General features: G+C 36.8%; 1 protein-coding gene across 4 annotated transcripts in view; it reads right to left on the bottom strand.

Moving 5' to 3' along the window:
- Positions 1-25,758, bottom strand: part of LOC135111778 (transcription factor elt-3-like) — a 261,683-nt gene that overhangs the window by 103,313 nt on the left and 132,612 nt on the right. For all 4 annotated transcript variants that reach the window (XM_064025503.1, XM_064025492.1, XM_064025496.1 and 1 more), the window contains exon 8: positions 16,466-16,559. In XM_064025503.1, coding sequence (XP_063881573.1) covers positions 16,466-16,559 — 94 coding nt within the window. The remainder of the gene's footprint in view (positions 1-16,465; positions 16,560-25,758) is intronic.

Here is a 25,758-nt window from a genome sequence, read left to right as displayed (position 1 = left end):
AGATTTAATCCATCAATTTATCTTATTTAAATCACTTTGCAGTACCATACAGTCATTTACATTTTCTACCCTTCTCATCAGCTTTGCACCAACTGCAAATAAGTTCATATAACTGTCTATTTCTTCATTTATATCATTCACATATATTACAAACATTGTCGGTCCCAACACTGATCCCTATGGGACACCACTTTACTTTCAGCCAAGATGAATTCTGGTCTTGTATTAATGTTCTCACCTCTCTATCATCCAGATAATCCTCCATCCACTCCATCAGTCTTCCTCTAATTTTTCCATAATTTTTTTATCTTCCAAAGCAATCTTTGGTGTGGTACATTATTCAATGCTTTCTTAAGTCTAAATAGACACCATCCACCCATCCATCTCTCTCTCCTGCACAATATCGATTACCCTTGAATAAAAGGACAATAAGTTCATGGAGCATGATCTTCCCCTCCTAAATCCAAATTGACAATTTACCAAAACTTTATCTCTTTCCAAGTGTTCCATCCATCTTTCCTTTATTGTTCTTTTACATACTTTTCCTACAACACTAGTCAAGGACACTGGTCTATAATTTAGAAGGTTTTCCTTATTTCCTCCTTTGAATATTGGTGTAATATTTGCTCTCTTCCAATCTTTCAGTACTCTTCCCTGTGATAGTAATGTCACCACTATACTGTGAATATTATCAGCCAGTTGTTCTCTACATTCCTTCAATATCCAACTTGGTACTCCATCTGGATCAGTTGCTTTACTTACATCGTTCTTCCATCATCTGAAGTATTTCCTCATAACTGACTGCGACTGTACTTAGTATATTCCTCACGAACTTATCCCTTCCAGCATCAAACTCTCCTTCCACAGTAAATATCGATCTGAAAATATTGTTCATAACCTCTTCTATGTCCTGTGCATCCACGTGGATTTTTTCTTCAACTTTCAATCTTGATACACCTTCCTTCTTCTTCATCTTCCCATTAATATGTCTAAAGAACAGTTTGGGTTCATTTATACACTTATCTATTATATCTCTTTCATAATTTCTTCTCTCCATTCTTATTATCTCAATGTACTTATTTCTAGCATCAATATATTCCTCCCATCTGCTCTTAGTTTTCCTCCTCTTTCATCTATTCCAATCATTTAGCTTACAATTTCTAACCTCTTTGCATTTTGTATTGAACCATTCTTTACCCTTTCTACATCTTTCTCCTCCTCTATGGACAAATTTTTCCACAGCAGAATTATATATCCTTATAAATTCATCCCATTTTTCTCAACATCATCTTCCAGTAGTTGTCAATATCTCCCAATTTATCTCCTTACAATTAAAATCACCAACAATAACTATATCACCACTTTCCGTCACTATCTTTTCAAGACCTTTTAACACATCTACCAACATCTCTTCGTGCTCTTCCTTTTACCAAGCATTGGTCATTGGTGGCACATACACTCCTACATAATTCATTATCCTTCCATTTCCACTTCTAATCATCACTTGTAGAATTTCTGACTTGTCTTCACTTTTTATTACCCTTCTTTTTAGTCAGAATGATCACTCCCCCTCCTCTCTTGCCACTTCTATTTTTCAACCATAAATCATATTCATCACCACCAATGTCAGCAGTTCCCCATTCATTTTTCTATTTTGTCTCACATAATACAGCAACATCCAGTGCGATTCTGTCTAATAACTCATTTAATTCCACCTTTGTTGACATTAATCCATTTACATTAATATAACATACTTTACTTACTGTTTGATATACCATTTCTTTATTCTCACATCTCTTACTCTCCAGAAAAATTTCTCCTCCGTTTGTTGCTCTTTTTTTTTTTTTAATCCTCATTTACCTGCTCCTTTTGCTTTGACCTTTGAATCTCATCCATATTCCTGTCTATCCATACATTCTTATATTCTTCATCTCCAGACAACCTCCAAGACCCATTAATTACCTCTTCTACTTGTACCTGTGTTGCAAAACTTATTCTTATGGGTCTCATTTTTTCTTCTTCATATTACCCAATTCTATGGAACTCTTGCACTTGGTTTACTACCTGACTGTTTTCACCCTTCACTTCCTTCAGTAACTTATTCAACAGGTTTTTTTCCTTTTCCTCTCTTTGAATTCTGCTTACTATTTTCTCTTTCATTAAACCAAAGACTATTATTTGTTGATATTTTTCTACAGTGTTTCTCACTAATTTTTCTCTTCTTTAATAACATTTACCATTTTCTGTCTCCAGTTTTGTTTCTCATTTTCTTGTTGTTCTATTATTTTCTTTAGTGGTTCTTCAAATTTACGCTCATTAAACCATTTATTTTGCCTCATTTCCACATCCTTTACACTTGTCTTCGCTTCCTCATTTCCTTTCTGAACAGTTTCTACTTTTTCATTTATTTGTTTCTTTAAACAGTCATTTTCCACCTTTAACTTTTCATTTTTATCTTCCATCTCAATCAACTTTGCTGTAATAGTCACCAACTCCTTACCAGTCTCCTTCTGGTGTGCCTCCAATGTCTATTCTTTGCAAGAATTTGTCCATCATTTTCTCCATATGCAAAATTTTTCTATACTGCAATCTATAGTTTAGTTCTCTTTCTTCTCCACTAAAACCTTCAAATGAAGCTCTTTCTCTTGGGGTGCTGCCTTCTGCCATATTGTCCAAAATGTAAACAAAGCAAACCAAACTTTCTTAGTGATGGGATAAGTATATATACTCATGGTACTGTTTCTCCCCTCCCTATTTACCACCTAGGTTTTCCTGTGTCTTCATAACATATCTTGTTCCACCATAAGCAGTTTGTGTTGTTCCTTCCTCCTATATGCAGGGCACTAGAAAACACATTCTGTTAGGTTCACCTCCGCCATGTGTGTGTGTGTGTGTGTGTGTGTGTGTGTGTTTATATTTATATTGTATTTACCTAGTTGTGAAATACAGGACAAGAGCCACACTAGGCTCGTGTCGTCCCGTCTCCATATCAAATTTTACCTAGATTTTCTTTAAATTTATGAATTGTCTTTGCACACACAGTCTCATCCTTAAGTTCATTCCACACTGTTATACTTCTGTGGGGGAAGCTATGTTTCTTGACGTCTTTTCTGCAAACACTCCTTTTCAACCTCCTTCTGTGTCCTCTTGTGTCTCTCGTATCTGGTATCAAGAGATCTTCTCTGTCCAACTTTTCCATTCCTACCAATATTCTATATATTGCTATCAAATCACTTCTTTCCCTCCTTTTTTCTAGTGTAGTCAGGTCCAATCTCTTCAACCTTTCCTCATAACTATACTCTCTTAAGCTTGCAGGAATTTTAGTTGCAGCTCTCTGGATTCTTTCTTTCTTGTATCTTTTTCAAACTTGGCAACCACACTAATGCTGCGTACTCCAATCTCGGACGTATCATCTTTGTTATCAGTTTTTTTTTATCATATCTTCATTAATATAGGAGAATGCTATCTTGATGTTTCTCAGCAGATTATATGCTTCTCCTATAATTTTGTTTATGTGCTTCCCAAATGATAAATTCTCAATTTTCGCAATGATGTTTTCCATGCCCTCGCTGGCCTAAACCCTCGGAAGGCTTATGGACCTGATGGGGTCCCTCCTATTGTTCTCCGAAACTGTGCCTCCGTGCTTGCACCTTGCCTAGTCAAACTCTTTCAGCTCTGTCTGTCAACATCTACATTTCCTTCTTGCTGGAAGTTTGCCTACATTCAACCTGTTCCTAAAAAGGGTGACTGTTCTCATCCCTCAAACTACCGTCCTATTGCTTTAATTTCCTGCCTATCTGAAGTTTTTGAATCTATCCTCAACAGGAAGATTCTTAAACATCTATCACTTCACAACCTTCTCTCTGATCGCCAGTATGGGTTCTGTCAAGGCCGCTCTACTGGTGATCTTCTGGCTTTCCTTACTGAGTCTTGGTCATCCTCTTTTAGAGATTTTGGTGAAACTTTTGCTGTTGCCTTGGACATATCAAAAGCTTTTGATAGAGTCTGGCACAAAGTTTTGATTTCTAAACTACCCTCCTACGGTTTCTATCCTTCTCTCTGTAACTTCATCTCAAGTTTCCTTTCTGACCGTTCTATTGCTGTTGTGGTAGACGGTCACTGTTCTTCTCCTAAATCTATTAACAGTGGTGGGTGGAATCAAAAGCCTTTCGTCTCATCAACTCCTCTCCTCTAACTGACTGTCTTCAGCCTCTCTCTCACTGCCGCAATGTTGCATATCTAGCTGTCTTCTACCACTATTTTCAAGCTAACTGCTCTTCTGCTCTTGCTAACTGCATGCCTCCCCTCCTTCCGCGGCCTCGCTGCACAAGACTTTCTTCTTTCTCTCACCCCTATTCTGTCCACCTCTCTAACGCAAGAGTTAACCAGTATTCTCAATCATTCATCCCCTTCTCTGGTAAACTCTGGAACTCCCTGCCTGCTTCTGTATTTCCACCTTCCTATGACTTGAATTCTTTCAAGAGGGAGGTTTCAAGACACTTATTCATCAATTTTTGACCACTGCTTTGACCCTTTTATGGGACTGGCATTTCAGTGGGCATATTTTTTTTATTGGATTTTTTGTTGCCCTTAGCCAGTGTCCTTCCTACATAAAAAAAAAAAAGTTTCTTCTATCCATTCTTATTATCTCAACGTACTTATGTCTAGCATCAATATATTCCTCAAACCTGCTCTAAGTTTTCCTCTTATTTCATCTATTCCAAGCATTTATCTTACAATTTCTAGCCTCTTTGCATTTTGTAATGAACCATTCTTTACCCCTTCTACATCTTGCTCCTCTTCTAGGTACAAATTTCTCCACAGCAGAATTATATATCCTTATAAATTCATCCCATTTTCCCCAAACATCTTCTGCATCTTCAAAGTCTTTCCAATCCACATCAACAAAGTATTTTCTTAATTCTTCAAAGTCAGCTTTACCATATTTAAATCTTTTTCACCTTACAATTTTCATCCTACGCTGATGATACCCCCTACACTTTTCCATGTCTTTTCATAGACGTACAACCCTTCAGGAGGTAAACATTTCATGCAGGGAAGCCACAGAACGCTTGACTTCTGATCTTTCTAAAATTTCTGATTGGAGCAGAGCAAACTTGGTTCAATGCTTCAAAAACTCAATTCCTCCATCTATCAACTCGACACAACCTTCCAGACAACTATCCCCTCTTCTTCAATGACACTCAACTGTCCCCCTGTTCTACGCTGAACATGCTCAGTCTGTCCTTTACTTACAATCTGAACTGGAAACTTCACATCTCATCTCTAGCTAAAACAGGTTCTATGAAGTTAGGCGTTCTGAAACGTCTCCACCAGTTTTTCTCACCCCCAGCTCCTAACTCTGTAAAAGGGCCTTATCTGTTCTCACCCCCCCAGCTGCTAACTCTGTACAAGGGCCTTATCCGTCCATGTACGGAGTATGCTTCACATGTCTGGGGCAGGTCCACTCATACCGCTCTTCTAGACAGGGTGGAATCAAAAGCTTTTTGTCTCATGGACTCCTCTCCTCTAATTGACTGTCTTCACCCTCTCTCTCATCGCTGCAATGTTGCATCTGTAGCTGTCTTCTACCGCTATTTTCATGCTAACTGCTCTTCTGATTTTGCTAACTGCATGCCTCACCTCCTCCCACAGCCTTTCTGCCCAAGACTTTCTTCTTTCTCTCACCCCAATTCTGTTCACCTCTTTAATGCATGAATTAACCAGTATTCTCAATCATTCATCCCTTTCTCTGGTAAACTCTGGAACTCCCTGCCTGTTTCTGTATTTCCACCTTCCTATGACTTGAATTCCTTCAAGAGGAAGGTTTGAAGACACTTATCCTTCAATTTTTGACTACCACTTTGGACGCTTTTCTGGGACTGGCATTTCAGCAGGCTTCTTTTTTTTTATTGGATTTTTGTTGCCCTTGGCCAGTGTCCCTTCTACCAAAAAAAAAAAATAAAATAAAATAAATAAATAAATAAATAAATAAATAATAATAATAATTTTTCAATTTAAATTCCACCAACACATGATCACTTTTAGTTGCAAGACCCATTAATTACTTTTGCTTGTACCTGTGTTTCAAACCTTATTCTTATGGGTCTCATTTTTTCTTCATATTTCCCAATTCTATGGAATTCTTCCACTTGCTTTACTACCCAACTGTCATCACCCTTCACTTTCTTCAGTAACTTATTCAACAGATTCTTTTGCTTTTCCTCTTTGAATTCTGCTTACTATTTTCTCATCCATTAAACTAAATACAATTACTTGTTTATATTTTTCTAGTGTCTCTCACTAATTTTTTCTCTTCTTTAATAACATTTACCACTTTCTGTCTCAGGTTTTGTTTCTCATTTTCTTGTCATTCTATTATTTTCTTTAGCGATTCTTCTTCAAATCAATGTTCATTTAATCACTTATTTTGCCTCATTTCCACATCCTTGACACTTACCTTCACTTCCTCATTTCCTTTCTGAACAGTTTCTACTTTTTTTATTTATTTGTTTCTTTAAACCGTCATTTTCCACCTATAACTTTTCATTTTTATCTTCCATCTCAATCAACTTTGCTGTAATAGTCACCAACTCCTTACCAGTCTTCTTCTGGTGTGCCTCCAATGTCTATTCTTTCCAAGAACTTGTCCATCATTTCCTTCATATACAAAATTTTTCTATACTACAGTCTATAATTTAGTTCTTTTTCTTCTCCACTAAAACCTTCAAATGAAGCTCTTTCTCTTGGGGTGCCGCCTTCTGCAATATTGTCCAAAATGTAAAAAAACCAAACCAAACTTTCTTAGAGATGGGATAAGTATACTCACAGTACTGTTTCTCCCCTCCCTATTCACCACCTAGGTATTCTTCTGTCTTCATAACATAACTTGTTCCACCATAACTGGTTTGTGTTGTTCCTTCCTTCTATATGCAAAGCACTAGAAAACATGTCCTGTCAGTTCCACCTCTGCCGTGTGTGTGTGTGTGTGTGTGTGTGTTCTTTGAGGAACTGCACTTCATTGTCCGGTATGATGTTCTCCACAGTCTCTCTCTCTCTCTCTCTCTCTCTCTCTCTCTCTCTCTCTCTCTATCCAGGCAAGATCAAGAAATAGTCATGTTTACGTTGCTAGATGGGTATATTGTGTGTGTGTATTTACCTAGCTGTATTTACCTAATTGTATTGTACAGGGCATAAGCCAAAGCTCATTTTGTCCCATCTCCATAACATTTATCTTGTTTCTCTTTAAACATGTGAACATGGTTTGCTGGAACCATTTCTTCCTTCAAATCATTCCAGATATTCCAATATTTCTTGTCACTTGAACATCCATCCACTCTTCTTTATTTTCTTCCCATGCCCCTTCATCTGTCTCTCTCCCTCCTCCATCACTGGTACCAAGTCACTTCTGTCTATTCTTTCTATATTGTTTACTAATTTGTACATTGTTATATGATCTATTTCTCTTCTCTCTTGTAGTGTTGGTTATCCCATCTCTTCAAGTCTTTCTTCATAGATTTAGTGTTTCAATTCTGGTACCATCTTCGTCACTGTCCTCTGTATTCTTTCCAGTTTTCGTACATCTTTTTCTTCTTTGTGGAGTCCAAACTACTGCTGCATATTCCAATTTAAGTTGTATCATGCTTATAATTTTCTCCATCATTTCTTTATCTAAATAGTTAAATGCCACTTTAACATTTGTTAATAAGCTGAATGTAGAGCCAAATATTCCATTTATGTGCCTTTCAGGTGATAGTGTGTCCTGAATCATTACTCCCAAATCTTTTCCTTCATTACTTTTCATCCTATTTTTTTACTTCCACAAAGGTCTCTTTTTACTTTCTTCTATTTCCAACATGTGACATAATCTGGCATTAAATTCTAGTTTCCATCTTTGGCTCCATACATGTATCTTGCTAATATCCTTTTGCAACTCTTTGCAGTCATTTTCATTCTTTATTATTTTCAGTATTTTTGCATCATTGGCAAACAGGTTTATACAACTATTTAGATCTTTAGTTATATCATTTACATACATTTAAAACATAGTGAGTGCCAACACAGTTCCTTGTGGTACCTCACTTCTACTTTTCTTTTATTTGTTTCTTTAAACAGTCATTTTCCACCTTTAACTTTTCATTTTTATCTTCCATCTCAATCACCTTTACTGTAATAGTTACCAACTCCTTACCAGTCTCCTTCTAGTGTGCCTCCAGTGTCTTTATTCTTTCCAATAACTTGTCCATCATTTCTTGTATATGCAAAATTTTTCTACACTGCAGTCTATATTTTAGTTCTCTTTCTTCTCCAGTAAAACCTTCAAATGAAGCTCTTTGTCTTGGGGTGCCGCCTTCCACCATATTGTCCAAAATGTAAACAAACCAAACCAAACTTTCCTAGAGACAGGATAACTATACTCACCGTATTGTTTCTCCCCTCCCTATTCACCACCTAGGTATTCTTCTATGTCTTCATAACATATCTTCTTCCACCATGAGCAATTTGTGTTATTCCTTCCTTCTATATGCAGAGCACTAGAAAACATGTCCTGTCAGCTCCACCTACCCTGTGTATGTGCATGCATGTGTGTGTGTGTGTGTGTGTGTGTGTGTGTGTGTGTGTGTGTGTGTGTGTGTGTGTGTGTGTGTGTGTGTGTGTATTTAAATAATTGTACTTTCCTAGATGTAATTTATAGGGCCTGAGCTACACTCATGAGGTCCCATCTCCATATCTACACTTGTCCAGTTTTTTCTTGAAGTAGTGCACACTTGTTGCCAATACTACATCCTCACTGAGCTTGTCCCAAACTTCTATATTTCTTTGTAGGAAACTACATTTCTTTATGTTACTCGAGCATCTTCCTTTTCTTATTTTCTTTTTGCTGTGGCCTCGTTTGTATCTAGAATTTCTTATTCCTCTTAGCAGCAGTTTCTCAATAAAGATTTCTTCCACTCTATTCCACATTTTAAAATTTTTTACTTATATTTTCATATAGGAGGGACACCAGCCAAGGACATAAAAAAATCCAATAAAAAAACCCCACTGAGATGGAGGTCCCCGAATAGTGTCTGAACCGGTAGTCAAAAATTGACAGATAAGTGTCTTGAAACCTCCCTCTTGATGGAATTCAAGTCATAGGAAAGTGAAAATACAGAAGCACGCAGGGAGTTCCAGAGTTTACCAGAGAATGGAATGAATAATTGAGAATACTGGTTAACTCATGCATTAGCGAGATGGACAGAATAAGGGTGAGAGAAAGAAGAAAGTCTTGTGCAGTGAGGCCATGGGAGAAGGGGAGGCATGCAGTTAGCAAGATGAAAAGAGCAGTTAGCATGAAAACAGTGGTAGAAGATAACTAGAGATGTAACACTGCAGCAATGAGAAAGAGGCTCAAGACAGCCAGTTAAAGGAGAAGAGTTGATGAGAAAAAATGTTTTTGATTCCAACATGTCTAAAATAGTGGTATAAGTGGAACCCCCTCAGACATGTGAAGCATGCTCCATACATGAACAGATAAGGCCCTTTTAAAGAGGTAGCAGTTAGGGGGATGAGAAAAACTGGCAGAGACATCTCAGAACGCCTGACTTCGTAGGAACTGTTTTAGTTAGAGATAAGCTGTCAAGTTTCCAGTTTAGATTATAAGAAAAGGACAGACCAAGGATGTTCAGTGTAGAAGAGGGGAACAGTTGAGTGTCACTGAAGAGGAGGGGATAGTTGTCTGGAAGGTTGTGTCAAATTGATAGATGGAGGAACTGAGTTTTTGAGAAATCGAACAAGATTCAGTTTGCTCTGCCCCAATCAAAAATTTTAGAGAGATCAAAAGTCGGGCATTCTGTGGCTTCTGTGTGAAATGATTAATTCCTGAAGGGTTGGATGTCTACGAAGACGTGGAAAAGTGCAAGGTGGTATTGTCAGTGTAGGAGTGGATAGGACAAGAAGTTTGGTTTAGATCACTGATGAATAATAGGAAGAGAGTAAGTGAAAGGACAGAACCCAGAAGAACACCCATGTTAATAGATTTAAGAGAACAGTGACCATCTACCACAGCAGCAATAGAATGGTCAAAAAGGAAACTTGAGATGAAGTTAGAGAGAGAAGGATAGAAGCCGTAGGAGGGTAGTTTAGAAATCAAAGCTTTGTGCCAGACTCTATCAAAAGCTTTTGATATGTCTAAAGCAACAGTAAAAGATTCACCAAAATCTCTAAATTAGAGGATGACCAAGACTCAGTAAGGGAAGCCAGAAGATCACCAGTGGAGCAGCCTTGACGGAATCCATACTGGTGATCAGATAGAAGGTTGTGAAGTGGTAGATGTTTAAGAATCTTCCTGCTGAGGATAGATTAAAAAACTTTAGATAGGCAGGAAATTAAAGCAATAGGATGGTAGTTTGAGGGATTATAACGGTCATCCTTTTTAGGAACAGCCTGAATGTAAGCAAAATTACAGCAAGAAGGAAAGGTAGATGTTGAAAAACAAAGTTGAAAGAGTTTAAGTAAGCAAGATGCAAGCACGGAGGCACAGTTTTGGAGAACAATAGGAAGGACCCCATCAGGTCCATAAGCCTTCTGAGTATTTAGACCAAGAAGGGCATGGAAAATATCATCGCAAAAAATTTTAGTAGGTAGCACGAAGTAGTCAGAGGGTGGAGGAGAGGGAGGAACAAGCCCTGAATCATCCAAGATAAAGATTTTAGCAAAGGTTTGAGTGAAAAATTCAGCTTTAGATTTAGAGATAGATGTGATAGCAGTGGTGGCATCTGGTTGAAACAAAGGAGGGAGAGAGAAAGAAGCAAAGTTACTGGAGATGTTTTTGGCTAAGTACTAGAAGTCATCAAGGGAGTTAGATCCTGAAAGATTTTGACACTTTCTGTGAATGGAGTTTTTGGCTAGTTGGTGAACAGACTTGATAGGGTTACGGGCAGAAATATAAAGTGCAGACTGTCAGGAATATGAGTAGGGTGTTGCACAAATTGCTCTAGGTCATGGAGGATAGCAAAGTTAAAGGCCAGTTTACCAAAAGGCAGTGAAGGGAGAGGAAAGCCAAAGCTGGTGGTGAACAATGAAGTCTCCAAGAATGGAGATCTCTGCAAAAGGGAAAAGTCAGAATGTGCTCCACTTTGGAAGTCCACTTTGGAAGTCAAGTTGTCAAAGAATTTCTTGTAGTAAGAGGAGTTAGGTGAGAGGTATACAGCACACCACCAGATGGTGGTAAACTCGGAAGATTCAAGAATGTGGGCATGACAGCAGGTTAATCCATTGCGCACATAGACGAAACATCTAGCTTTGGATTGAAAATGAGGACAGAGAAATGAGGGAAAAGAAAAGAGACTACTGTCTCACCCCCTAGCAGCTAACTCTGTACAGGGGCCTTAACCATCCATGTATGAAGCATGCTTCACAAGAAGGGGGTTCCACTCATGCTACTCTTTTAGACAGGGTGTAGTCAAAAGCTTTTTGTCTCATCAACTCCTCTCCTATAACTGACTGTCTTCAGCCTCTTTTTCATTGCTGCAATGTTGCATCTCTATCTATCTTCTACCGTTATTTTCATGCTAACTGCTCAATCTGGTCTTGCTAATTGCATGCCTCCCTTCCTCCAGCAGCCTCACTGCACAAGACTTTCTTCTTTCTCTCACTCTTATTCTGTCCACCTCTCTAATGCAAGAGTTAACCAGTATCCTCAATCATTCATCCCTTACTCTGGTAAACTCTGAAACTCCCTGCCTGCTTCTGTATTTTCACCTTCCTATGACTTGAATTCCTTCAAGAGGGAGGTTTAAAGATGCTTATCCTTCAATTTTTGACTACTGCTTTGGACCATGTTTGGGGACAAGCATCTCAGTGGGCTCTTTTTATGTTGGATTTTTGTTGCCCTTGGCTGGTGTCCCTCCTACAAAAGATGGTGGGAGGGGGAGCTTGTTTTGCCTTCCAGATAAGGTCTCAGTCTAACTATTTCTTCCACTTCTTCATTGAATTTAGTGTCATCTTTGTCATTTAGTTTCTTCAGCAAATCCTTCACTGTTTTTGTTTCTTCTATATCCCTTTTCAACTTGTATGCTATATTTTTCTCCTTTATTCTAAAAGACTTTTTCTTATCTGCTGCATGTCTTACCAGATCTTCATTATTTTTCAATGCCTTTACCATTTCTTTTTATATGTTTTTTTCTTCTTTTGGTTGCTTTTCAATTATTTCCTTGAAGTTTATATTTGCTTTTTTCATTTTCAATTTTTCAGCTTTTTACTTCATCTGACTCCATATCTCACTCTCAACTCAACTTTTACTAGCTATTCTTTCAAATCTTTATTTTGTAACATTACTTTTTTTGTAATTTCTCATTTTTCTTAATATTTTGTTATTCTCTCACTCTCATCTCCCCCAGTTCTGTTTTTGGTTTGAATATTTCATTAGGTTTTCTTAGAATATGTTCCAGCTTATCCTGAAGGGATTTTACTGTTTCAACACTACTTTCATATCCTTCTGCTGTTCTGCATCACTTTCCACTTTTTTTAATCTCATTTTCAAAAGCCCTATCTCACTTTCGTTTTGGTCTTTATTACTAAATTCATCAAAGTTAATTTTTTGGTGAACTTGGTGAAAATGAGTCTGAAATTGAATAGGCCATCTTCGTTTAGAAATCTGCCTGGCCAGCTAGAGCCATGAATCTACAACACTCACCATTTCCTTACTTTTTTTTTTTTATATATATAGGAAGGACACTGGCCGAGGACAACAAAAATCCAATAAAAAAAATATGCCCACTGAAATGCCAGTCCCATAAAAGGGTCAAAGCAGTGGTCAAAAATTGATGAATAAGTGTCTTGAAACCTCCCTCTTGAAGGAATTCAAGTCATAGGAAGGTGGAAATACAGAAGCAGGCAGGGAATTCCAGAGTTTACCAGAGAAAGGGATGAATGATTGAGAATACTGGTTAACTCTTGCATTAGAGAGGTGGACATAATAGGGATGAGAGAAAGAAGAAAGTCTTGTGCAGCAAGGCCGTGGAAGGAGGGGAGGCATGCAGTTAGCAAGATCAGAAGAGCAGTTAGCATGAAAATAGCAGTAGAAGACAGCTAGATATGCAACATTGCAGAGGTGAGAAAGAGGCTGAAGACAGTCAGTTAGTGGAGAAGAGTTGATGAGACGAAAAGCTTTTGATTCCACCTTGTCTAGAAGATCAGTATGAGTGGAACCCCCCCAGACATGTGATAAGGCCCTTGTACAGAGTTAGCAGCTGGGGTGGGTGAGAAAAACTGGCAGAGACATCTCAGAACACCTAACTTCGTAGAAGCTGTTTTAGCTAGAGATGAGATGTGAAGTTTCCAGTTCAGATTATAAGTAAAGGACAGACCGAGGATGTTCACTGTAGAAGAGGGGGACAGTTGAGTGTCATTGAAGAAGAGGGGATAGTTGTCTGGAAGGTTGTGTTGAGTTGATAGATGGAGGAATTGAGTTTTTGAGGCATTGAACAATACCAAGTTTGCTCTGTCCCAATCAGAAATTTTAGAAAGATCAGAAGTCAAGCGTTCTGTGGCTTCCCTGCGTGATATGTTTACCTCCTGAAGGGTTGGATGTCTATGAAAAGACGTGGAAAAGTGCAGGGTGGTATCATCAGCGTAGGAGTGGATAGGACAAGAAGTTTGGTTTAGAAGATCATTGATGAATAATAAGAAGAGAGTGGGTGACAGGACAAAACCCTGAGGAACACCACTGTTAATAGATTTAGGAGAAGAACAGTGACCATCTACCACAGCAGCAATAGAACGGTCAGAAAGGAAACTTGAGATGAAGTTACAGAGAGAAGGATAGAAATCGTAGGAGGGTAGTTTGGAAATCAAAGCTTTGTGCCAGACTCTATCAGAAGATTTTGATATGTCCAAGGCAACAGCAAAAGTTTCACCAAAATCTCTAAATGAGGATGACCAAGACTCAGTAAGGAAAGCCAGAAGATCACCAGTAGAGCGGCCTTGACGGAACCCATACTGGTGATCAGATAGGAGGTTGTGAAGTGATGTTTAAGAATCTTCCTGTTGAGGATAGATTCAAAAACTTTAGGCAGGAAATTAAAGCAATAGGACGGTAGTTTGAGGGATTAGAACGGTCACCCTTTTTAGGAACAGGTTCAATGTAGGCAAACTTCCAGCAAGAAGGAAAGACAAAGCTGAAAGAGTTTGACTAGGCAAGGTGCAAGCACAGAGGCACAGTTTCGGAGAACAATAGGAGGGACCCCATCAGGTCCATAAGCCTTCCGAGGGTTTAGGCCAGCGAGGGCATGGAAATCATCAATGCGAAGAATTTTAATACGTGGCATGAAGTAGTCAGAGGGTGGAGGAGAGGGAGGAACAAGCCCAGAATCATCCACGGTAGCGTTTTTAGCAAAGGTTTGAGCGAAGAGTTCAGCTTTAGAAATAGATGTGATAGCAGTGGTGCCATCTGGATGAAATAGAGGAGGGAAAGAAGAAGAAGCAAAGTTATTGGAGATATTTTTGGCTGAATGCCAGAAATCACGAGGGGAGTTAGATCTTGAAAGGTTTTTGACATTTTATGTTAACGAAGGAGTTTTTGGCTAGTTGGAGAACAGACTTGGCATGGTTCCGGGCAGAAATATAAAGTTCATGAGATTCTGGTGATGGAAGGCTTAAGTACCTTTTGTGGGCCACCTCTCTATCATGTATAGCACGAGAACAAGCTGTGTTAAACCAAGGTTTAGAAGGTTTAGAACCAGAAAAAGAGTGAGGAATGTACGCCTCCATGCCAGACACTATCACCTCTGTTATGCGCTCAGCACACAAAGATGGGTCTCTGACACGGAAGCAGTAGTCTTTCCAAGGAAAATCAGCAAAATACCTCCTCAGGTCCCCCAACTAGCAGAGGCAAAACGCCAGAGGCACCTTCGCTTAGGGGGATCCTGAGGAGGGATTGGAGTGATAGGATGAGATAAAGATATGAGATTGTGATCGGAGGAGCCCAACGGAGAAGAAAGGGTGACAGCATAAGCAGAAGGATTAGAGGTCAAGAAAAGGTCAAGAATGTTGGGCGTATCTCCAAGACGGTCAGGAATATGAGTAAGGTGTTGCACCAATTGCTCTAGGTCATGGAGGATAGTTCACCAGGATGATCAGTGAAGGGAGAGGAAAGCCAAAGCTGGTGGTGAACATTGAAGTCTCCAAGAATGGAGATCTTTGCAAAAGGGAAGAGGATCAGAATGTGCTCCACTTTGGAAGTTAAGTAGTCAAAGAATTTCTTATAGTTAGAGGAGTTAGGTGAGAGGTATAAAGCACAGATATATTTAGTACGAGAGGGACTCTGTAGTTGTAGCCAGATGGTGGAAAACTCGGAAGATTCAAGAGTGTGGGCACGAGAGCAGGTTAAGTCATTGCGCACATAAACGCAGAATCCAGCTTTGGATTGAAAATGAGGATAGAGAAAATAGGAGGGAACAGAAAAAGGGCTACTGTCAGTTGCCTCAGACACCTGAGTTTCAGTGAGGAAAAGAAGATGAGGTTTAGAAGAGGAGAGGTGGTGTTCTACAGATTTAAAATTAGATCTTAGACCACGAATGTTGCAGAAGTTAATGAAGAAAAAGTTGAAGGGGGTGTCAAGACACTTAGGGTTGTCGACAGAAAGGCAGTCCATTTATGGTCCCCTCCCCAGATGGGGACTCCGAGGCTGGTGTAGGAGTCGCCATGATGATTTTAAAATTTTTGAGTGAAGGGTGTGTGTTATTAGGGGCTTGTAGTTTTGTGTGGAGGAAGAGAGTTGTCTTTAGAGGGCAGGCTGTGACTGCCCCCTTATGTTGTGAGACACAAAGGAAAATGTTCAGTGAGGTCACAGCTGGGTTTAATGATAAGTTCATAGCAGCCCCTGAACAGTGCTTTAGACCTCACTTACTTACACTCACTCACTCATTCCACTGATATACTGATAAACTGGAAGACTGCATTTTTATGCACATTTTTATCAACTCTTCTCTTGTTAAGCCTTCTCATGTGCCCTCCTAACGTAATAATAATAATATGCCGTTCATTTATTTGGCAAACTCATCCCCTCAAAATCCATGTTACTATAACTTATAAATTAACATACATATTATAGTACACATTAACCCTAAGACAGTATCTCACACGGAGATACTATGGCTGCCAGATGGTGTTGACCAATTTGAAAGACCAAAGAGTTTGTTTCTCCTAAGAAGCAGGTCACAGCTCCCAACTTACATCAGGTACCTAATCACTGCTAGGTGAACACAGGTCACTGCAAAGAAGTCCACCCAAAGACTTCTGACCTGGGCTGGGAATCAAACTTGGAACCTCCCAGTTGTGAATCGGATGCGATGACCACTGCACCACCAGGTGCATGTTCATGTATGTGTGTTAGTAAGTGCCCTGTCTCAGATGTCTTAGCTCTGTAGGGACATCATTTTGACATACACAAACATACTCTTCTATCTCAAGTACAATATCTTACCTTTATCATTACGTCTCCACAGCTTTGTGTTGTTGGTGCCACAGTTGGAGCACATGGCATAAGGCATCAATTTGGGTGACACGATAGCTTGGCTCTGGAAAATATATCATTCAATGAATATATGAAATAAATATAAACCCATAATTTTATCATCTTCATTTTCACTACAAGGTACAGACAAAAGTAAACAGATCTTACAGAAAGCAATTTTTTGTCATCACAGTTGTGTTTATGAGCATACTGTTATTCAACCAAATGAATCCGCACAACAACATAGTGCATAATGTAAGTGCAGCCTATGTATCTGCATTTCTACATGAGATAAGAAACCTCTTCTTCAGTAATACCACAGCACCAATGCCAACTTATTCTTCTCAGTATAATGCATTGCTATGAATATTGTTAATGACTGGTTTCCTGTTCAGTGGACAAATGCTCAACACAGACCTCAGACCCCCTCAGCCATATACCACCAGCTGTTCTACCTTTCTTGCCCAAGCTCTCATTCATAATACAATCACATTAGATATAAGATGGTTTTCACATTCCCTTTAGTTCTTCAAACTACATTTCATGTGCCAGCAAATATTGTAATGACACCCCAAACTATATCAGGTTCATGTATCTATTGATTTCAGGAAATTATTCACAAAGTGAATTATAGTACCATTTTACTCTAAAAAGACATACACTTAAAGGAAAAGGCTAAAATAAGGATCTAATGATAATTATATCCAACCATACATTATTATATTCACAGTCAAGATTGCTATAATGTGTATTTTCATTGTTTCACCCATTATGTGATGAGCAAAAAGATATAACTGAAAAATAATTATTGGGCGGATTGAATCCCTGTAGCATGGACTGGGACGACAAAGTAGATGAAATCTGGGAAAATATTGTTAGTGTTCTGGTTTGGGGGCTATAGTGCAATCAAAGATGGAGCAAAGTGATGTAGGTTGTAACATATGAATGCTCTGAGACACTGCACAGTCTTTCCCAGTTAGATACTGGCCCAGGTGTAAACATTATCCCCCACCTCCACCTGCCTACCATCCTGCCACCCTATCAGCCGTTCCACACAGAGTTGTCGACAGCCAGCCTGCCAAGTTGGACATCATAAAACCACAAGGATAAAAATGAGAAGAATGTTGCAATTGCCAGGCATTATGGAGTGAATAAATCAACCATAATGACAATTTCAAAACAGTGGGAAGCCATTCTCAGGAAAGTCATGGTTCATCTATGATTGACTTTTATGTCTATGTAGCTGACCCAGCAATTGTTATGATGGAGAGATATTTGCTCCTCTACTGTCAATGGGAGGCTCAAGAAGCAGTGAGCATCAACTCACTCAATATGAGAAGTCATGTATGTCCTCATCTTTATCAAACAGCCTAGCATAGATTAAACCAGAAGCCAGGTGGTTCAAGACATCTATAGGCTAGTTTGCTGGATTTAAGCGATGGTGGAATCTGAAAAGCACAAGTAACAGGAGAGAGCTTATATCAGATGCTCTAGCAGTAGAATATCCAAAATTCTAAAAAAAAATGTAGTTGAAGATGGTGGCTATGTTTTTCATCAAATATATAATTTTGATGCAACAGGACTACAACTCAAGAAAATGCCAAGATCAATGTTCATCACTAAGGAACAACATTGTGAGAGGCAGGACATCTGACAAAAATCTTGCTTGCTTCATAGGAAGGTGGAAAAACAGAAGCAGGCAGGGAGTTGCAGAGTTTACCAGAGAAAGGGATGAATGATTGAGAATACTGGTTAACTCTTGCATTAGAGAGGTGGACAGAATAGGGATCAGAGAAAGAAGAAAGTCTTGTGCAGTGAGGCTGCAGGAGGAGGGGAGGCATGCAGTTAGCAAGATCAGAAGAGCAGTTAGCATGACAATAGTGGTAGAAGACAGCTAAAGATACAACACTGCAGTGATGAGAGAGGCTGAAGACAGTCAGAGGAGAGGAGTTCATGAGATGAAAAGTTTTTATTCCACCCTGTCTAGAAGAGTGGTATGAGTGGAACCCCCCCAGACATGTGAAGCATACTCCATATGTGGATGGATAAGGCCCTTGTACAGAGTTAGCAGCTGGGTGGGTGAGAAAAACTGGTGGAGACGTCTCAGAATGCCTAACTTCATAGAAGCTGTTTTAGCTAGAGATGAGATGTAAAGTTTCCAGTTCAGATTATAAGTAAAGGACAGACTGAGGATGTTCAGTGTAGAAGAGGGGGACAGTTGAGTGTCACTGAAGAAGAGGGGATAGTTGTCTGGAAGATTGAGTTGAGTTGATAGATGGAGGAATTGAGCTTTTTAGTCATTGAACAATACCAAGTTTGCTCTGCCCCAATCAGAAATTTTAGAAAGATCAGAAGTCAAGCGTTCTGTGGCTTCCCTGCGTGAAGTGTTTACTTCCTGAAGGGTTGGAAGTCTGTGAAAAGAGGTGGAAAAGTGCAGGGTGGTATCATCAGCGTAGGAGTAGATAGGACAAGAAGTTTGGTTTAGAAGATCAGTGAGTAATAAGAAGAGAGTGGGTGACAGGACAGAACCCTGAGGAACACCACTGTTAATAGATTTAGGAGAAGAACAGTGACCGTCCACTACAGCAGCAATAGAATGGTCAGAAAGGAAACTTGAGATGAAGTTACTGAGAGAAGGATAGTAGCTGTAGAAGGGTAGTTTGGAAATCAAAGCTTTGTGCCAGACTCTATCAAAAGCTTTTGATATGTCCAAGGCAACAGCAAAAGTTTCACCAAAGTGTCTTTAGCAATAATTAATCATGCCTGGAGAAATCTGGTGCTTCATCTCATGACTGCAAGAGAAAGTGGACCCACAGTCTACACATCAAGCAAGGGAGGCTGCTCTATATGCATGCCAGGGTTTGGTACATTTTGGCATGGCCATTTTTCAACAGCCATTTTGTCACGGCTGTTTTAGCACCTGCTGATTTGGCACTAGCCTATTTGGCAACAGACGTTTTGGCTTAAATATCAATTCTTTATTTGTAAACCTGTCTGTATTTACACCTGTAGTAGATCAATTACAATATATCAGTTATCAAGTGGAAAATGATATACACATAATTAGAAATTCTTTTATACTGAGTAATAGCAGACAAGGGCCCATATTAATAAACACATTGAAAGATAAAGGTTACTCTCAAACTAAAGATTACTTTCAAAGTTGTTCCTAACTCCCAAAAAGACTTGAAAAGTTGTGAGTTTGCTCTTGGGAGGACTTTCAAGGTGGACAAAAAAGTTTTTGCCAACAAAGGCGAAATATATATATATATATATATATATATATATATATATATATATATATATATATATATATATATATATATATATATATATATATATATATATATATATATATATATATATATATATATATATATATATATATACTACATACGTGCATAAGCATCTGTGTGTGTGTGTGTGTGTGTGTGTATTTACCTAGTTGTGGTTTATATATATATATATATATATATATATATATATATATATATATATATATATATATATATATATATATATATATATATATATATATATATATATATACACAGTGGAATCTCAGTTATCAAACACTTCCCTTTTCGAACAAATCAGTTTTCGAACAACATTTTGAACTCAATATTGCTTCAGTTGCAGTACAAGAATTTAGTTCTAGAACAAAGTTATTTCATTTCAAATATTAAAAGACACAGCAAAAGCTGCCATTTATTACTAATTTACAGTTTCTATAAATATTTACTTAATTTTTATATATTAAGAGAAGAGAGACAGAGTGTAAGACAGCAATTCAATCCTTGAAATATAGTAAATATGATCCCATTGAAAAGCCTCAATGTAAACAAACAGTTTTCAGCACCCAGGAGTAATCCCAAGCCACTTATGGGTCTCTTGATGACCCCCAATGCCATCACTACTGCACATCTGCATTTTTCCAGTAGCTTTTCCCAGCAGCAAGATGTCTAAGTGTTTTGATCACCTTTATTTCGGTGGTGAGTGAGTTGCTCCTCTGTGTGTCACTATAAGGTTTCCCTCACATGATCAGTGACAAAGAGAATGCCTGCATTGGTTAAACAATATCTTTTCATTAGTTCTGTGTCACTAACTTCATTTAGTACATCCTTCCTGGATAAAAAATTTCTAAGCCATCTTAACAGTGGGAGTGTTGGTCATTACTTGCTAAAACATAGTGGACTGGTGTATGAGAACAGATTAATCTATTTTACAATGATTCTTAAGGGGAAATTAGTTTAGGTTTTCAAACATTTCAGATTTCAAACAACATTCAGGGACGAATCAAGTTTCAAAATTGAGGTTTCACTGTATATATATATATATATATATATATATATATATATATATATATATATATATATATATATATATATATATATATATATATATATATATATATATACCATATTTAATGGCTCATAAGATGCATTGGCTCATAAAACGCACCCAATTTTGGCAGACATTGAAATGAAAAAAAAAAAAAAGATAAATGAGCAGATTTAAGCTCTGAATATGAAGTGAAGGATTTCACTTGACATTTGAAGACTCTCACATGCATTTAGATCATTATTAGATCCCAATATTTTGCATTTAAAAACTTTAATGTTTGCTCGTATTCTACGTACCAATTCTGTTCTGAGATATAAACATGTACCTGGCATATGGCGTAGGCAGTGACTGCGAGACTACTGGGGTAATAATGTTTATTCATAAGAATGTTAAAAGATAGGTGCAATTCTAATTGTATGAAAGTGTGTCTTACCTAAAGGAGTAACGGAATCACACGGTAAAGAACGCAGTGAAGCTTGCCCGTGTCACCGGATTTGGCGTGTAACTGACCGCATGTTGGTTTTGCTACATGCAATGTGTGGTGCATGGTCACTTGGGCAAATTCTTCCTGACTGTTGTCATTCTATTTGAATTACCGGTAACTTTTTTTTTCTTTTTTTCATGTAGGAAGACACTGGCCAAGGGCAACAAAAATCCAATAAAAAAAAAAATGCCCACTCCCATAAAAAGTGTCAAAGAAGTAGTCAAAAATTGATGAATAAGTGTCTTGAAACCTCCCTCTTGAAGGAATTCAAGTCATAGGAAGGTGGAAATACAGAAGCAGGCAGGGAGTTCCAGAGTTTACCAGAGAAAGGGATGAATGATTGAGAATGCTGGTTAACTCTTGTGTTAGAGAAGTGGACAGAATAGGAATGAGAGAAAGAAGAAAGTCTTATGCAGTGAGGCCGCGGGAGGAGGGGAGGTATGCAGTTACCAAGATCACAAGAGCAGTTAGCATGAAAATAGCAGTAGAAGACAGCTAGAGATGCAACATTGCGGCGGTGAGAGAGAGGCTGAAGACAGTCAGTTAGAGGAGAGGAGTCCATGACACAAAAAGCTTTTGATTCCACCCTGTCTAGAAGAGCAGCATGAGTGGAACACCCCCAGACATGTGAAGCATACTCCATACATGGACGGATAAGGCCCTTGTACAGAGTTAGCAGCTGGGGGGGGTGAGAAAAACTGGCGGAGACATCTCAGAACCCCTAACTTCAAAGAAGCTGTTTTAGCTGGAAATGAGATGTGAAGTTTCCAGTTCAGATTATAAGTAAAGGATAGACCGAGGATGTTCAGTGTAGAAGAGGGGGACAGTTGAGTGTCACTGAAAAAGAGGGGATAGTTGTCTGGAAGGTTGTGTCAAGTTGATAGATGGAGGAATTGAGTTTTTGAGGCATTGAACAATACCAAGTTTGCTCTGCCCCAATCAGAAATTTTAGAAAGATCAGAAGTCAAGCATTCAGTGGCTTCCCTGCGTGAAATGTTTACCTCCTGAAGGGTTGGACGTCTATGAAAAGATGTGGAAAAGTGCAGGTTGGTATCATCAGCGTAGGAGTGGATAGGACAAGAAGTTTAGTTTAGAAGATCATTAATGAATAATAAGAAGAGAGTGGGTGACAGGACAGGATATGATATATATATATATATATATATATATATATATATATATATATATATATATATATATATATATATATATATATATATATATATATATATATAATATATATATATATATATATATATATATATATATATATATATATATATATATATATATATATATATATATATATATATATATATATATATATATATATATATATATATATATATATATATATATATATATATATATATATATATATATATATATATATATATATATATATATATATATATATATATATATATATATATATATATATATATATATATATATATATATATATATATATATATATATATATATATATATATATATAAATATATATATATATATATATATATATATATATATATATATATATATATATATATATATATATATATATATATATATGTATATATTATATATATATATATATATATATATATATATATATATATATATATATATATATATATATATATATATATATATATATATATATATATATATATATATATATATATATATATATATATATATATATATATATATATATATATATATATATATATATATATATATATATATATATATGTGTATATACATATATATATATATATATATATATATATATATATATATATATATATATATATATATATATATATATATATATATATATATATATATATATATATATATATATATATATATATATATATATATATATATATATATATATATGTATATATATATGTATATATATATATATATATATATATATATATATATATATATATATATATATATATATATATATATATATATATATATATATATATATATATATATATATATATATATATATATATATATGTATATATATATATGTATATATATATATATATATATATATATATATATATATATATATATATATATATATATATATATATATATATATATATATATATATATATATATATATATATATATATATATATATATATATATATATATATATATATATATATATATATATATATATATATGTATATATATATACGAGTATATATATATATATATATATATATATATATATATATATATATATATATATATATATATATATATATATATATATATATATATATATATATATATTTTTTTTTTATGTAAGAAGGATACTGGCCAAGGGCAACAAAAAATCTAATAAAAAAAATGCCCACTGAAATGCCAGTCCCATAAAAGGGTCAAAGCAGTGATCAAAAATTGGTGGATAAGTGTCTTGAAACCTTCCTCTCGAAGGAATTCAAGTCATAGGAAGGTGGAAATACAGAAGCAGGCAGGGAGTTCCAGAGTTTACCAGAGAAAGGGATGAATGATTGAGAATACTGGTTAACTCTTGCATTAGAGAGGTGGACAGAATAGGGGTGAGAGAAAGAAGAAAGTCTTGTGCAGCGAGGCCGCGGAAGGAGGGGAGGCATGCAGTTAGCAAGATCAGAAGAGCAGTTGGCATGAAAATAGCGGTAGAAGACAGCTAGATATGCAACATTGCGGTGGTGAGAGAGGGGCTGAAGACAGTCAGTTAGAGGAGAGGAGTTGATGAGACGAAAAGCTTTTGATTCCACCCTGTCTAGAAGAGCAGTATGAGTGGAATCCCCCCAGACATGTGAAGCATACTCCATACATGGACGGATAAGGCCCTTGTACAGAGTTAGCAGCTGGGGGGGTGAGAAAAACTGGCGGAGACGTCTCAGAACACCTAACTTCATAGAAGCTGTTTTAGCTAGAGATGAGATGTGAAGTTTCCAGTTCAGATTATAAGTAAAGGACAGACCGAGGATGTTCAGTGTAGAAGAAGGGGACAGTTGAGTGTCATTGAAGAAGAGGGGATAGTTGTCTGGAAGGTTGTGTCGAGTTGATAGATAGAGGAATTGAGATATATATATATATATATATATATATATATATATATATATATATATATATATATATATATATATATATATATATATATATATATATATATATATATATATATATATATATATATATATATATATATATATATATTTGACAAAAGCCTCCTTAACCAAGCATAACCTAACTTTAACAACCCTACTGTAATAATCAATTTAAAACAATGTAACGCAAGTTAATCAGACTTAACGTAAACCGCTCTAACCAACAAAACCTAATATGATGCCATGTGAATGGCATTTAATAATAATAAGAAAAAAAAAACCTGCCAAACATTTTCTAGCCTAATTTTCCTCCTAAATGAAGGACTATTTAACATTTTCACATGTACATTTACCATATATGTAAGTATTACAGTTAGTGTACTTTAACCTAACCTATTCAGTCATTTCCCTCTGGTAAATATAAATCAGTGAGCAAGGCTTTTGCAGTTTCCTTGGATACTGTGTACCTACCAGGAAGTAAATTCTTTTTCAGTCCCTGTCAAGAACAAATCCAAGTGGTCATTCAGAATTCTTGGCAGCCTGACCCTACCTATTTCTGCATCATTAAGCACTTTCAACTCCTCAGATTCTAGCACTGGATCCATAACCTAATAAAATGCATGGTAACAATAATAATCATTCACTCAATCAATTTAGCAGTCAAGTATAACAGTACATAAGAACATAAGAAATAAGGGAAGCTGCAAGAAGCGACCAGGCTTACACGTGGCAGTCCCTGTATGAAACACTCCTACCTATTTCCATCTGTTATCCCCATCCATAAACTTGTCTAATCTTCTCTTAAAGCTCTCTAGTGTCCTAGCACTAACTACATGATTACTGAGTCCGTTCCACTCATCTACCACTCTATTCGAGAACCAATTTTTTCCTATCTCCTTCCTAAACCTAAATTTTTCAAGCTTGAACCCGTTATTTCTTGTTCTACCCTGGTTGCTGATCCTAAGAATTTTGCTTACATCTCCCTTGTTATAACCCTTATACCACTTAAAGACTTCTATCAGGTCCCCTCTTAACCTACGTCTCTCTAGAGAATGTAAATTTAACCGCTTCAACCTCGCTTCGTAAGGAATACTCCTCATCCCCTGTATCCTTTTAGTCATTCTCCTCTGTACTGATTCTAATAGACCTATATCTTTCCTGTAATGTGGGGACCAGAACTGCACAGCGTAGTCTAGATGAGGTCTGACCAGCGCCAAGTATAACTTTAATATTACTTCCGGCCTTCTACTTTTAACACTCCTAAAAATGAATCCTACTACCCTATTTGCCTTGTTTCTGGCTTC

The sequence above is a fragment of the Scylla paramamosain genome, chromosome 2 (genome assembly GCF_035594125.1).
Source record: "Scylla paramamosain isolate STU-SP2022 chromosome 2, ASM3559412v1, whole genome shotgun sequence".
NCBI classification, from domain to species: Eukaryota; Metazoa; Arthropoda; class Malacostraca; order Decapoda; family Portunidae; genus Scylla; species Scylla paramamosain.
This window is presented reverse-complemented; position numbering and strand designations above follow the sequence as displayed.